The sequence below is a fragment of the Clarias gariepinus genome, chromosome 19 (assembly GCF_024256425.1).
Source record: "Clarias gariepinus isolate MV-2021 ecotype Netherlands chromosome 19, CGAR_prim_01v2, whole genome shotgun sequence".
Classification (NCBI taxonomy): Eukaryota; Metazoa; Chordata; class Actinopteri; order Siluriformes; family Clariidae; genus Clarias; species Clarias gariepinus.
In genome coordinates this window covers 21,008,963-21,024,927 of record NC_071118.1, presented here as the reverse complement: position 1 = coordinate 21,024,927, position 15,965 = coordinate 21,008,963, and the positions used below count along the sequence as shown (strand labels likewise).

The window sequence follows — 15,965 nt, the reverse complement described above, 5'->3', positions numbered from 1 at the left end:
TTTAATAAATTATAAAAGTGAAAATGCTCATGGATTCAGAGTTTTTGTATATATTATAAATATTGTATATAATATTATATATTTGTAAGACTTGCTTTAGCTTTAAATTGTGAGAGTGAGAATGGCTCTCGAGAGCTTGGATAAATCTCATGAATGGAATTTTCTCTAATAAACAAGACAACCCACACAGTGTGTAAGAGTGTTAAGTGTCAATGGACTAACACACCGATTTATATGTGGGTTGTTTTAAGAATGACCTCAGTTAAGGGTGTGTGTGTTTTTTTTTTTTTTTTTTTTACTAGACTGTAAGGTGGAGTCATGCATGTTTTTTTCCAGTTAAAGGTTTGAAAGTCTATTTATGTGTATGCTATTCAGGTGTGTCTTAAATCCTGATAATCTGAACACAAATGATTGTAAGAATTGTCTCCAGAATCATTTATTAGCATAATCGTAGGGACGTAACAAATAAAAAAAAAGAAACACCACTATTAATGGTCAAACAAAACATTAATGCACATCATTGTCTCATACAAACATCAGTTTGCAATAGTCTACTTTTTTGGCAAAAAAAAAAAAAAATCCTTAGATATATCCCTGTTCTAAGGAGTTAAGGCAAATGATAGTGCAGGACTGTTGTCTTGACAACAGAAACGATTTTATTAGAACACCGCATCATCCCTCTTTTTTGTTTTTGGTGATCGCTCGATTGTGTCTCAAACGCACACATAAGCAAAAGTCCTTCATTACGCTTGAGAGATGCTGGAGTTGTGTTTGAGTCGGAGTGTGAATCCTTTTGTTTCTCTCCTTTCCATCAGTCTTTAAGTCTTTATGTGATTTAGCACAGAATTTGCATGCAGCTTAGCTTATAGTTTGCATGTACTGGCCTGTGGCACTGCACACGTTTGTGTGTGTTGTGTGTGTGTGTGTGTGTGTGTGTGTGTATGTGTGTATAGCCAGGACTAGACCTGTCACACTTTTCATTCCACACCATTCCATTAATCCACCTGCTCTTTTCTCGGCTTTATGCAAGGATCAACCTTGTATTCCACTAAATATACAAAAACAACTAATATATATATATATAAAAAAAAACACTAAAAAAATTAAAATGTTCAAATAAAAGAGTTTTTAAAAAGAGTTTTAAATGCAGCTTTTTCTTTTGCTTCCAATCTCTTTCCCTTCTCATTTCTCAGGCTTCTCATTCCTTTCAGTCTCAGGCTTGCTCCTTGTCGGCTCTCCACAGCTGCTCCTTTACTTCAAGAGGAAGAGTTTTAAAGAGCTCTTCCTCCACCACCAGGCCTGAGCGTTTCAGCATGCGGCACTCGCCCAGCTCCACCGGCAGGCCTTCTAGCCGATTTCCGCGCAACTCCAGCTGAGTCAAAGAAGTGAGCTCTCCGAAACGCGACGGCAGTGCGGTCAGGCAGTTGTTCCCCAGGTTCAGCGTCCGAAGCTTCTTGCACTGGAACAGCTCAGGTGGCAACGTCTCAATCTGAGAGAGGGGAGAAAGAATTGAACGCAGAGAGGTTAACACCCGCTAGCCAATTTTTGTAATTTGATAACTTAAAAGTGAGTTCATGGTGTAGTGCCCACTGTACAAGCCTCTGGAGGCAGTGTTATGATCTGGGGTTGCTTTAGATCTAGGTCTATATTCTAGGACTTAAATGGACGAAGAGTGGTTCTGAAAGCATGAGGAATTATTTTTACACATAAATTAGACCCAAGATTGTGCGCTAAAGGCGGTCAAAAGTAATACCCGAGTGCGAGAATAATTTTTTTGCCAGGCCGTAAGGCGATGCAAACAGTTATACCCCTATCTCACCTATGCGGTTCGACTCCCAGTGAGATGCGGTGGTAGGCACTGATTGCCCACGGACGTTCCGCTAAAGTTCTGCAAGGTTCGCAAGCTTCCGCAAGGACCGGCAAAAAATTTAAACATGTTTAATTTCGCTTGGAAAGATGGAAACGTTCGCAAGTACGTTTTATCCGATTACTTGATTCTTCTTTGTCTTTCGGCTGTTCCCTTTCAGGGGTCGCCACAGCGAATCATCTGCCTCCATCTAACCCTATCCTCTGCATCCTCTTCTCTTACACCAACTAACTTCATGTCCTCTCTCACTGCATCCATAAATCTCCTCTTTGGTCTTCCTCTAGATCTCCTGCCTGGCAGTTCCAACCTCAGCATCCTTCTACCGATATATTCACAATCTCTCCTCTGAACATGTCCGAACCACCTTAATCTGGCCTCTCTGACTTTATCTCCGAAACATCTAACATGGGTTGACCCTCTGATAAACCTATTCTCGATCCTATCCATCCTTGTCACTCCGAAAGAGAACCTCAACATCTTCAGCTCTGCCTCCTGTCTTTTCTTCAGCGCCACTGTCTCTAGGCCGTAGCGCATTGCTGGTCTCACCACTGTGCTGTACACCTTTTCTTTCACTCTTGCTGATACTCTTCTATCGCACAACACACCTGACACTTTTCTCCACCCATTCCAACCTGCCTGTACCCGCCTCTTCACCTCCTCCGTTGCTTTGGACAGTTGACCCCAAGTACCTAAAATCCTGTGCTTTCTTTACCTCTGCTCCCTGTAGCCTCACCGTCCCTCTTAAGTACCTCTCATTCACACACACGTCCCTCTTGAGTACCTCTCATTCACACACAATACGATTACTTGATTAATCGATTAAATTTTTGGTAGAATACTCGATTACTAAAATATGTGAAAGCTACAGCCCTAATTCTTGCAAACCCGTTGTCCACATGGTCACTTCTGTTTAACGCAGTACAACGTGTTTGTTACTGCTGAAAAGTTTCCTGCAACAACAAGCAACATGGTAACTAGAAACACCTTCTTGTCCTTAAAGCCTTTTTGCTATGTTAACCCCCATGTTTGTGACTTTGTGACAAAATGCTAAAATCAACAGTTCCACTGTCAAGATCATTTTTGACCACTTGTAGCATTACTGAAATAGAGCATTGATACCGCCAAGAAAACACGCCTACGTTTTCTGGGAGGGAAAAAGCCTGTTTAGACTGTATTCCGATAGTAAGAAAGACAAAAGAGTGTGTGTGTGTGTGGATGCATTTTCAAGCATGCTCAGTCAGGTCTCATAAAAATGCTATTTTCAGCATCACCAACCAAACCACCCACTGCTAACATCATCCTGGCCCACCTCCTTACACTCAAAACATCACAGTCCTCAGTAAACAGCAGCTCTGACTGCATGCTTGCATTTATTCATTGTCGCTTTGTGGAACCTGATGTGAGCTATACCCATGTCTAATGCTAGATAAGCAACATATACCTGCTACATTTTATTTCACATTACTAACCTCAAAACATCCTCAACATTTCCTGTGGGTTAAGGAGTGGAGTCTCTGTCGATCACGCTTGTTAGATCAGATAAAGATCTGGGGAATTCGGAGGCCTGGTCGGTGGTCTTGTGCTCTTTGCCTGTTAAGCCTCAAGTGTTCCAGGCTGCAAATGTTCTGATACCTTACTATCATAGCCAGCATTGACTTTTTTCCAGCAATTTGTGATACATTGGTTTTCTGTAGCATCCAATTGGACAGGCTGGCTTTTGGTCAGAGATCATCTATATTTTAAAGTTTGAATTTACCATACAATATTTAAGATGAAGTATTTACAGAGTTTTGACCCGTGTTATGGCCAGGATGCAACCAAAGCATCCCTGGGCAAGATGGTTTAACCCTACACCCCATACAAAACAGCCGATGCAAGCAGTGACCATCCCAAAACCAAGTGAGAAAATGGTAGGGTTGCAATCCTGTATAAACCTGTATTTTCTAGGATTAAATCATCAGATGTGGTGACCCTTAGGATAAAAGGAAAAAAGCTTAAAAAAAGTAGGGAAAAGTAAAAAAAAAAAAATACTTTTCACACTAATAATCATTTATCTTAGTCTCAAACTGGGCCACAGTCTTCTTAGGTTTGGGAAGGATTGGAATATTTTATTGTAATGTGCTAAATGTTAACTGAAACCTAACATACAGTGTTAAATTTTATATACTGACTGGTTAAAAGGTGTAAATTTATTTTTACACCAGGCTCTGACAGTGGTCCCAGCAAACCTACTTATATATACACACACTTGTCCACACACATATTTATCATGTCTAAATTTTCTTACATGATTTGTTGATTATTAATTTTGTTTTGTTCAGATTTTTACTTTATGCTTTCTGTATTAACCACGTCAGCTCAAAAACATTTCCTATTCCAGGAAAATAGGCAACGTTACATAATAGATCACTTCTTAGACAACAACACTGTTTTTTAAGCATGTGCCTATGACTCTACAGAAGACAATATGTTATCTACAGCAGCATGGCATTCACAAGAAGCTGCGTGACGAATGCTTACATAATTTAGGATTGCGGATAAAAGCTTATTAAAATAAAAATTTGATAAAAACATAGAAGGGTAATGTAATTATTTTCGTATTGCATAAAATGGTTGCAATATTTTGAGCTTTAATCTCCCTAGGATGTGTTGAGCCAAGATCAGACTCGGTTCTAAACATGATCTCAAACAATCTGGGACGAGTTCCACCTGGGTTACACTCACCAGGAGGTCTGAGAGCATTATAAAATCCACTGCAGTAAATCATGTGCCTGAGAGCGTGCGTGTGTATATTTATAATCCTCACCCTGTTCGCAGTAACAGCAAAGTACTGCAGGTTTTGCAGCAGTCCAATGTCAGGGTGGATACTGTTCAGGTTGTTGTGGCTCAGGTCGAGGTAGCGCAGCTTGCGACAGAAGAACAGCTGGCTGGGAATCTTGTCGATCTTGTTGCGGTTCAGGTAAAGGCGCTCGAGGTTGGTAAGCGTGCCGATCTGGATGGGGATGTACGCGATCTGGTTGTACCAGAGCTTCAGACACACCAGCCGGTGCAGGTGCTGGAAGCTGATGATCTCCTCGATTGTCTTTAGGTTGTTGTCCTTCAGGTCGATCTCCTGCAGAAAGACAGGATGGAACAGAATCTTTACATCATCCACATGTTAAATAAGAGAAAAACTAATACTTCATCTTAACTATTTTGTCCTAGGCAGAGGGAGAACATATTTATAAAAGGCAGCAAAGTGATATGCAAGTGCAACAAAGGTGAATATTTCCAGGTTGAGACATTTAGCTACCAAGATTTTTTTTTTTCAGACACATCAAAATAATAATAAAACTGTAGTGATATGTAAAGTTTTTTTGCATTGTTTACCTTACATATCACCACAGTTTTATAATTATTTAATCACATAAAATACATAAAAAAAATTAAGGAAGATTATATGCATTTTATTTAACTTTAAACTATTTAAACCTAACCAAAAATAAAAGAAAAAAAAATGAAGAAAGGGACACTGAATTTACTTGTGCATTGTTTAACTGTCAAGTATTTTCCAAGAAGATCAAGTTAGTAGTTTCCATGAAATAAAAAAAGGTTTTTACTTTAAGCTTAAGCTGGGCCTTCCCGGCAAGCAGGTGATATCATAATAAAAAGCCTAACACTGAGGCACCAATGCCCAAATTGGTTCTGATGTGATGGCAGAAAAATATTTTTTTGGGATCTGTAATGTTTATGTTCATGAAAATTGAAATCAATCTTTATCAAGGGCAGATTTTGTTATTTAAATGAGACAAAGTAAAGAATCTCTTACTGGGTTATTGACCTTTCTGTATGATATTCTGCAAATAAATATCACAAAAGTTGTTAAAGAATAATTGGGTTTTTGTCCAACGATAATATATGAGCAATTTAGCAAATTAAAAAAATTATAAAATCCATTAAATTAAATCCATTTTATTAAATGGTTTTCATATACTCATTGTGTACGAAAAATTTGTTTACGCAACTGTCCCTTGAAAATGCATCAAAAACAAGACATATGCAGTGTTCAATAAGATGTACCTGTAGGTTGTGGAGGCTAAAAATGGAATGAGGGATGCGCTCCAAATCGCAGCGCACCAGCTCCAGCTCGGTCAGGTTCACCATCTTTTTCAGGCTGTTCAACACCATCAGCTTAGTGCCCTCGTTATTGATGGAGAGCTTCTGCAGGTGTACGCCCACATCTGTCACCACCTAGGTAAGAAAAAAAAAAAAAAAGATTACAATAACCTTTCATTTTAATAAAAGAAACTTAGCAATACAGAAGCTTTTATGAATCCATCCATCCAAAAATATGAAAGGAGATTTGATGCATTATAAATTTGGATCACATACTTTACTAAGGATATTACCTTTCAGAAAGCAATAAATTTTTTTAAATATCCTGCAAATTACCTCAATTACAATCTTACCTGAGGCAGCTTAGTGAGATTGCTCTTCAGCCGCAGCACCTTGAGTCTTTTGAGTTCTCGCAGGCTGTCGATGACTATGAAACGGTTATTCTCGGCGCTCAGGTTGCCGGTAAGGTGGAGCTCGCTCAGGTTCTTCAGGCTGTAGATCCACAGGGGAATCTCCTTGATGTCTGTGAACTTGATGTGCAGCGACTTGAGGTTCTCGCGTAGAAACGCCAGAGCAGGAGCCTCGATCTTGGCTGGCGTATGGTACAGCCACAGCTCCCTCAGACTGGCCAGCTGGGCAATGATGGGTGGAATGGTGACATCTGGGATTAGTTCTAATTTTAGGACCTGGGAGATAAACAGGAAGGCAAAGATTTAGAGATCAGGATCAGTCAAAGAATGGATCAGGGATCACGGTCAACTGACAGCAAGGTATTTGTTGAGAAAGTCGTCAATGTTAAGGAGGTTAATGGTTTTCCGTCAATTTAACTAAATATTTTCAGAATTTAACAATATTTTAACTGATATTTTTCCACAGTTCAAAGTGTATATTAGTTTGCACATCACAAGAGGGCGCACTTGCAGTTCAGCCAGGGCCACACTTGCAGTATTAGACGCTAATGTTTGCAGAAAGTACGACATGCTAACCTCGACAACCCAGCAGTATGCTAACTTTAGCTTTGCTAAAAACTGGCCTCCTGTTCCACTTCCTCTTCAGACATGTTTATCTTTATGGACAGCTCTTTTTTAATACCTTTGTTACACTGATGGTTCACAACACTAATGGTTATATATTCCAAGTGCAAGTACAAAATAAGGCTTTAATCTACTCAAACTCATGTGATCAGAGAACTTCTCACAGACCAGTAAGTTCACCCAAACTTAGCGTTACTAATGATTAACAGCTAGTGATCGCAAGGAAACTAATTTCCTGTAAAACCAGGACACACCGTAAATTTAAATTCCAACTGGTAAACTTCAACATCGGCACCTACCTCGAGCTCGAGTAGGTCGAACACCGTGTCTGGAATGCCACTAAGCATGAACAGATGCAGCTCCAGCTTCTCCTGTGAATTCTTGGTGATCCTCTGACGGAGCTTCTCCAGCGTCCACTCATTGTTAAGGTTGAGTTGGCGCAGCTTGTTCTCGCTCACCTCGGACAAAAAGACAGCGAAGCGCTTCGAGTACAGCGGATCGTACTGGTCGATCATATGCAGCATGAAGGCGAAGTCGTTCTTGACGTCGGGGATGTCGCTGTAGCTGCTCTCCTCGCGGATCGACTCGAACGAGTAGTGTTTGAGCGAACGACCCAGCATCCAGCATAGCGTGTACATGCATATCAGGCCGTAGATACTCACCAACAAAATGTAAAAACAGGCTAGGATCTTGAAGAGGGTGGCGAGTGGGTGTGCGCAGTAATACATTTTGTAACCTGTCAGCCGCTCGATGCCAACTTCGCACTTCACGTCGAAACTGATGAACTGCACGTAGTACACCGTGTAGCTAATGATCAGAATGAACTTAATGACTTTGATGATGGTTTGGCGAATGTAGAGGCGGTAGACGACATCACCCTCTTCCACATGGATGCGGAACTTCTTTACCTGAGGAAAAGCAAGGGTTCTGGTCATTATCGATAATATACCAAGAATGGGTGCAGGGGTTTTTCTTAACACAGCCTTCCTTTTCCTGACTAGCCTTCAAAACCAAAAATCATCTATTTGTGTAAAACAACGTACATGGACAAATGTAGACTATTAAAATTTGCATCAAAGTGATTTTTTTTTTCTGAACAACTAAGAAAATAAAGCATCTAAATGAATGAGACTTAGTAAAAGTCTTGCTAAAGCTACTGAACAAATGAAACCACCAGAGACAACTACATTATTTGCAAATGAAACCACCAGAAAAACTTTAGAGAAACTTTAGAGAAACTCCTAGTCCAAAAATACAGTCCTAATTTTAACTTATTTGAACCCCTTTGGTATGCAAATTCATTAGGGGCATAAGGGCAAGGACAGACAAAGCATGCCTTCATGTACTGTACCATTGCCCAAAAAACATTTCAAAGAATTTCCTCTCATTTATTCAGAGAATAAATAACTTGAAGCTAAAAGGATACAATACAAGGCATCTAGCTCTAAGTGTGAGTGCACAGTGTCCTTGATGGATAATGATAACATTGCTGAATAGGTGAAACAAGGTAATGGTACAGGGATGTGATCTAGTACGCATGATTCACTCAGCAGTTTCTTTTTGTCCTTCTTTAGGGCTGAAACAGATCACACGTCCCTCTAAATGACAATGATGTAACAAACTGCGTGCTAAGAGATCCCCCAAGCATTTAATATAAACACAAATGATCACTCAGTACTTTATTTGGGAAACTCTCTCATTTATCAATCTTTTATATAATTACAGTGAAACCTCGGATTGCGAGTAACGAGTAAGATTTTTAATAAATTTTGACTTGGAAAAACGAAGTCTTGGTTTTCGAGTACCGAGTATCATGTATCACGCATGCGCTTCTGGTTTTGACGCTGAGCGTCACCTGATATCAACTGACCCAATGTTTTTTCTCTTTCTTGCGCTGCGGTTGTGATTTCTTGGTTATTTTTCCAATAAAACAGTGTTTCCATTGTGTGCGCGTGTGTAAAAAAGGTGGATAAAGTAACTGTGTAAGACAAGAGGGGTGTGTGGGGGGGATACACACATACACACAAACGGAAACACTTATCTGTCGAGATTTATTTTTACTTTTTTTTTTTTTTTTAAGTAAAGTGCAGGTTAATTTGTTTTATTTTTACTTAATATTTTGAGTTAATTATTTTTAGGCATTTATTTTTTTGGGCTGTGGAACAAATAGTTTGAGTTTTAATTATGGAAAAATTTGATTTTGGTTTATGAGTTCTGAAATACAAGCCTGCTTCCTAAAAAAAATTTGGCTCGTAATCCAAGGTTTCACTGTCATGGACGAAAATATATATATTCTTAGTGGTTGTTTCAGACACACACCTTTTCAAAAAGCGCCTTAGCCTGCTCTCCTTCTTTCTTGTCCAGCACCCCTGTCTCCGACCGGTCGACGATTCCCTGCTCGATGCGTGACTTGGTGCGCTGCAGCATGGGTATGCTGGCCTCCACGTCCTGATCACTCAAGCTCGATGCCTTCTTCTTGTCTTTAGAGTCGTTCCGATCGTCACTTTTGCCTGCTGGCTTGGCGTCGCTTTCTTCAGCCACGGTTTCAGATAAGGCCCGCGTGGTCCATGGTGAGTCGAAGCACTTCAGCAGGATGGATACAAAGTGTTCGAGCTTAGAGCTGGTGCGCGGGAATTTGAACCAGAAGTTGCTGCATGCTAGCAACACCAGTGTGTGGAGTAGCACCAGGTACGGGAAGTACTTAGCAAACCAGTGCAGTTTGTGCTCGTAGCACACGGCGTCGACGTAGTTGTACTGGTGCCGATCCAGCTCGTACTGGATGCCGCGTGGCTCGGGCTGAGGGGTGGATGTGTTGATAGTTAGTGGCAAGCAGTGTCCATCTACTACCCACTTGCACGGCAGGCAGATCATCTTGTCCTGCGTCACCTGAAGCCAAAAGAGAGCATCCGTTATCTGTACTGTTCCTACAGTCGACTCAGGTTGTAATAGAGCTGACCTGACTGGTAAATGTGTTTCATTTGCAGTGAGAAATTTTGCTGCTAAACGAGATAAAGGCAGCAAGATTCGTCAAATATATGAATGTAGAACTATTATGCCGCCTTTTTCCATTTTTCGTAAACATAAATACAGGGTAAAAAGCTTGTGGGACAAAGTAAGGTCATTAACATAGGAATGTACAGGCATTTTGTGTTGCATTAGCTATTCGTGTCAAGATTTTAAAATTTTTTTATTTAAAATTTTAAATAACACTAACATTGGACAATATTTCCCTCAATCCGCCTGATATTATTCCAACTAGACGTTCCAACTTTACATAAATGCTAATCTGATAAAATGTGTATACATGCATTTCATCAGAAATTACAAAAGCTGTCCTACCTGCTACGAAGCATTTAATCTGCCAGAACACAAGTTGTTAAACTTAAAATCCAGCTTTTCCGACTGGTTACAAGAACTCAGTCTCTAAAAATGCTCAGATCGATCGGCCAATAATCACTTACTTTTTACAGATCGGTTGTCTCCTAACTGGCTGATCATTTAAACCGATACCAATTTGACGACGTCTAATACCCGCCTCGACATCCATATGCCACGCCTTGTCAGTACCAGTCTGGGAATATTACTAAGTCTCTTTAAGGAATATCAAATTCGCAATATGCAGTTTTTTTAGAAGCAAAACCACATGGTAGAACGTTTGCCAAAAGCTTTAACAACCTTATTCGTTAAGAAAGAACATCACATTGTAAATTATTTGAATATGAAAAGTTATCCACAAAAAAAACACAGCTAAATCTTGTTTGATGACCCTCACTCAACCACTTACTGTATTGCAGAAGCTCCATAAAAGCTCAAGTCTTAACCTGCAGAAAACTTAAGGATAAGCTTTAGATAAGTTTGTGATCGTCCCTTGATGCTAGGCTATTCTTTTGGTTTCAGTTTTATATTATATATATATATATATATATATATATATATATATATATATATATATATATATAACCGTATAGTATAGATACTATATTGTTACTATAGATAGTAAACAAGTAAATACTACTACAATAAACTTTAAATGGAAGATCCCAATAACTAACACACACACGATAAGCGATTGTTATCAGTCAACCCTGATGTCTGTAATTGGGGATTGTATGACACAAACGTTGACCGGAGCCACCCTAGATGCTTTACTACGTGGGAAATGGTGAGTCATTCAGTGGCCTTTCTTTAGCCAGAGAGCCAGAAAACACAGATGGGAGAGAGAGTTGTTCTCATAGCGTTTACTGATCACAAACGGAAGTGAAATTTCCCTCCTGGAAAATGACTCTGTCAGTAAGTAAACGTAGTAAACGCGCCCAGAAAGACTATATTTATTTCAACAACCAAAAAAGAATTCCCTATATTAGTGGAGTCCATGTGATTCCTACTGTTAAAAAGTAAATAAAAAAAAGCTCTCTGTTGTTAATTTTTAAAATTTAGTTAAATCATTTCCATAATGCCATTGAACTGAAAAAACTGAATCTCCACTTGCAGCCTTGATGGTTTATGCTTAGGTAAATGAAGTGGCTAGACTAAAGCCAGGTTATTATTTCCCCTAAACTGATCAGTTCTGCTTCAGCGTTTACAGCATCTGGACTGTGGTCCCTGCCTTAAAGTACCTGGTAAAAATTTAAAGGAAACTAGATAACCAGATAATGTGCAGTGCAGAGAAAGCGTTTCCTTTCAGACGCCCAGTGGGGAGATGATTCTAGGCTTAAGGTTGGGCATACAAGCCAGGAACATCTTGTCCTGGGTTATCAAAGACCAAAAGTGCATAAAATCTTCCTGTATTTTATCCACACGGATATACAAATTTAGATCAGGGTGGTGGAATAACTCTAGGAATAACCTCTGCAGCTCAAGCGTACCAAGCTCATTTCCTCAGCTCATCAACAAACCATCAAGTGGTTTCAGTGGGTGTGGAAACCTCTAAAAGTTTCATCCAAGAGCATTTTAAGCAAATTTACCAAAAGTCACCACGTTTCCATTAAATCATGTTCAAAAGAAGAGTAACAACATTAAAAGACACAGTGTTTCCATCAATTGTTAGTATATTTTCCCTCCAACTTCAAATAGGATGAATTTTTTCTTCTGCATTTTTTGATTACGACATACTGATTACAGATTACGTAAAGTGAGCTGATCAATCCCAGTTATCTAGAAAATGATGCTGTAAAGCCATGAATCATGTTGCCAGATTGGCTGGGTTTCCCCTGAAAGCACAAAGAAACACATTCAAATTACTGCAAAGTCAGGTTTTGATGTTCTCTAAAAAATTATTTTTAAATTTTCCAACCAACGGATGTGAGGGTTTTTTAGGACTGTTTACTTGGGATTTTGTTAATCAGGCAACCCTGTGTTATATTATACGACGATTTATGTACACTCTTTTGAGAATGGCAAATACTTCATGTCTGAATGGAGTTATAAGATACATTTAAAAGTGAGATATGTCTGAATGACAGTAAGACATTTTATGGATTTACAAAGCTTGGCTGCACATCCCATGTCTAAATAAGCTTTCATTTTTTGTTGCAGGAAAAAAAAAATTTCCTTTAAAAACAGGACGCTTGAAAGAAATGAGAAGGAGATGAATGGATAGAAAGGCAGACCTGCAGCGTGCCCCCAAACACAGCGATCATCAGCATGACGATGGAAATGTAGTCTGTAAAAACGTCCCACCATGGCTTCAGGATCCGGTACACCGGCTGTGTCTCGGCAAAATAACGCAACTCGGTAACAGGAATCATGATGGCTTACCTGTGAAAGAGAAACAGAGAGAGATTAGTTGTAAATTAAGGTCTTTAAAACTTTAAATTTAAAGAATTAAATATCAGGATGAAAATCTAAATTTTCTACAGGGGCTAAAAGAATTAAATTTTGTCAGCCTTTTACCACACTAATATATCCGGTATCTGTGCCCAAGTGCACACAACATTATTGCTGCATATGTACCCACCGTCTGCATACCATGTGAGCAAATGAGCTACTTTGCTGTGACTTTAACAAAAATGTTTACTGTTTTTCATCCATCATTTCACGTACAAGTTATGTGCATTACCTCAGCAGCTCATTACCACCGAGTATTAAATTGAGTCGTTGAGTTGTTGCTCGTTTGCACATGCACATTGTGCAAGATATATATGCACATTATGTTCGTCTTTTGCCGTCCTTTGTATAGTGCTTTGTTAATTTATGGTGTTAATTTGTTTTGTTTTAGCTAGTCAGCTAATTAGGTATCTTAGTTAGCTAGTTTTGTTAATCTATGTTGTAAATTTCATGTTGTATGTATGTGGCACATTGGTCCTGAAGAAACGTTGTTTTCGTTTCACTGTGTACTGAACTGTATGTGGTTAAAATTACAAAAGCCTACTTGACTTTACTTAATGAGATTTGGAATGTGCTCATAAAAAGACAGCGATCTGGATTTATTTCACAAATCCACACAGACTGCATCCTTGACTTTAAGTAAAGTCCAAGAGAAGGGACTACATCACCTTTTTGTAATTCAGGTAATCTGATTATGGATCTTATGCTGCTAAATCAGTAACTTTAATAGGGAATGTTATGACAAGTAATTGCTGTACATTTCTTTCTGAGTGCAGATTAAATCCCGTTGTTGTGAAGACGGCACGCTGGGAAATTTGCAGCACTTCCTATTGACCAACTTCCTATTAATGTTTAGACTGGATTCCATATCAGAACTGTACACAAATTAATCTATGTTTAAAAAAACAAACAAACAAACAAACAAAAAAAAACAGAACTCATACTGATACGGAACAAAAAGCTTTTAATCCTCGGTGTGCATGTTGTATTGACGCACGCTGCTATTGTTTATTTAATGATTAAGTCCATTACGAAGCGCACACAATCCACTTCACAGTCAATTACACACCACATTTTATCTATTTAAATCTTGGGAAATGGACAGCTTGCTCACAACAGGGCTTGGTTATTAGAATAGTCGAAGAACAAATAGAAGCCCTAAGGGGATTTGTGTACAATCGATAAATGTAATGTTATAGAATTAAATTAGGTGTTGTTAATGTTCATGGTCTCTAATGCTAAAGAAACCTTGTATGGCAGTAACTCCTATAGGGATGACACTATGGTATATTTGGCATGCTGACGTTCTTAATTGTGTACATAAGATTTATCGCTTCTACTCGAATGATGCAAATCCGTGTTATAGCCTGTATACAGAGGTTATATACCTCCTGCAAGTCATAGTTATATAAAGACTTCACAATGTATGCACACAAACAGGTTAGTCATTGACTAAGGTGGGTTTAAAATGTGTGAAAGTGCACAGGTCACGGCTAACATCTGTACAGTAATCATACCACTTGAACTTGGCTGTTTTTATAAAGCATCATCTTATAGCAAGATATTTTGTGTGTGTGTGTATGTGTGCGTGTGTTCAACCTGGAAAACGAGACAAATCAAAGAGTCAAGCTCTCTATTTCTTACTAGAGTACAAACACTATGAATGTGTGTGTGTGTGGCGTCTGCAGAGGAGGTATGTGGGGAAAAACAGTGTAAAAAAAAAAAAAAAAAAAAAAGACCGTAAATGTATGTGTGTGTGTGTGAGTGAAAGAATGCTGAGTAAAACAGGCAATAAAGGTTAAGTATGAAGTAAACCCTGTGCATGTGTGTCAGTTAGTCTGTAATTCAGAACAGCCATGTGCTCCCCTTTCCTTATCCACAATGCATTGCCAGGAACTCAATTTAGCCATAACAGCTACGTCGTTAAACCGGAGACTTCAACCCATTAGAGTTCTGCTTGCTCGCTCAAACCTCAGCGGTGCCCCTGCATGCATGGGTGTATCTACACATCTCCACTCCAGAGAAATTCCATCTAAACACGGTTCAGTCACAATCAAGCTTTGTTTAAAGAAACATCGCGTCATAAGTGCATCACCAGACATGCTGATGTGTTCCGTTCTGGACTTGTGCGCCCTATGCAGGGCTCCTCGAAACCACGTATCGCCTATGTAGGGCCATTTTCTTAGGCTGCTCTAAGCAAAACTAATAAAGAGCACTCTCTTAAAGGCGTCAACTTTAACTAGGGGTCGTAAACCTGGATTAGGTGGGTAACGATGTGTCCTGAATAGCCATTATTTCGGATTGGGAACTCCAAAGTGTTCTCTCTCAAGTAGCAAAGCATAGTCATGATCTCATACACACCTGCAAACACACATTAAGGTAGTAATAAAGGCCCACTTTATTCCACTTCCAGGCAAACAGGCTTCCAACACTGCGTTGTGATTAGCTAGACCAAATGTAAACGGAACATGTGACTGAATAACGGCAGTGTCTGATGCCTTCTAGTCAAATGCCTCTAGATTACCACAAGGTAAAGCAAGCAGTTTCTAAAGCAGTCCCTTATTTTTTTCCCTCCATTTTTATATTAGCCAGGGCTTAAACAAGGCAATTGGGTGTTTCCCCCTATTGTGACCTCATAAGATCATCCTCCGCCCTACTCAGCTCTCTCCAGGGGTAAGGCTCAGCAGTATCATTTACATAGACACTGAAATGTTACACTTGGGAAGAGGAGTGAAATAAATTGAGTCTGAGATATGAAACAAAAACAACGAATTATCTGAAGGATTTTTCAGCTGGGGCATTAATACACACTTAGGGATAAGCTCTGGAATCTGTGTTAACTTGTTTAGAAAATATTGAAACATGGTGGTTAAAGTGGGATTATACTTGCTTGTATGGATGCCTACCCATTTGCTGTGTTTACCCTCCGGTCTGTTAAAGCATACTTTGTTTGTGTCCTTTGAAATTAATGTACTGGTAACTTTATCGCACCATGTGACACATATGTTGCGTCACACATTGAACTTGGGTACTATTCGACTCTGTTGCTAATCGAACATACTGAAAGGATTAATCTGATTAAAAGCACAAGTACTCATTAGCTCTTATTGCACAAAACATTCTCAGCTATTAAATTTAGCTTG

At 39.3% G+C, this 15,965-nt stretch overlaps 1 protein-coding gene across 2 annotated transcripts in view; it reads right to left on the bottom strand.

Moving 5' to 3' along the window:
* Window positions 1-420: 420 nt before the first annotated feature.
* The window catches only part of lrrc8aa (leucine rich repeat containing 8 VRAC subunit Aa), a 31,122-nt gene continuing 15,577 nt past the window's right edge, over window positions 421-15,965 (bottom strand). For both annotated transcript variants that reach the window (XM_053478846.1, XM_053478847.1), the window contains 7 exons: window positions 12,606-12,753; window positions 9,316-9,882; window positions 7,296-7,904; window positions 6,316-6,648; window positions 5,927-6,097; window positions 4,674-4,979; window positions 421-1,489 (listed from right to left, as the gene is read on the bottom strand). In XM_053478846.1, the coding sequence (XP_053334821.1) occupies window positions 1,214-1,489; window positions 4,674-4,979; window positions 5,927-6,097; window positions 6,316-6,648; window positions 7,296-7,904; window positions 9,316-9,882; window positions 12,606-12,743 (2,400 nt within the window). In that variant the 5' untranslated portion in view covers window positions 12,744-12,753 and the 3' untranslated portion in view covers window positions 421-1,213. The remainder of the gene's footprint in view (window positions 1,490-4,673; window positions 4,980-5,926; window positions 6,098-6,315; window positions 6,649-7,295; window positions 7,905-9,315; window positions 9,883-12,605; window positions 12,754-15,965) is intronic.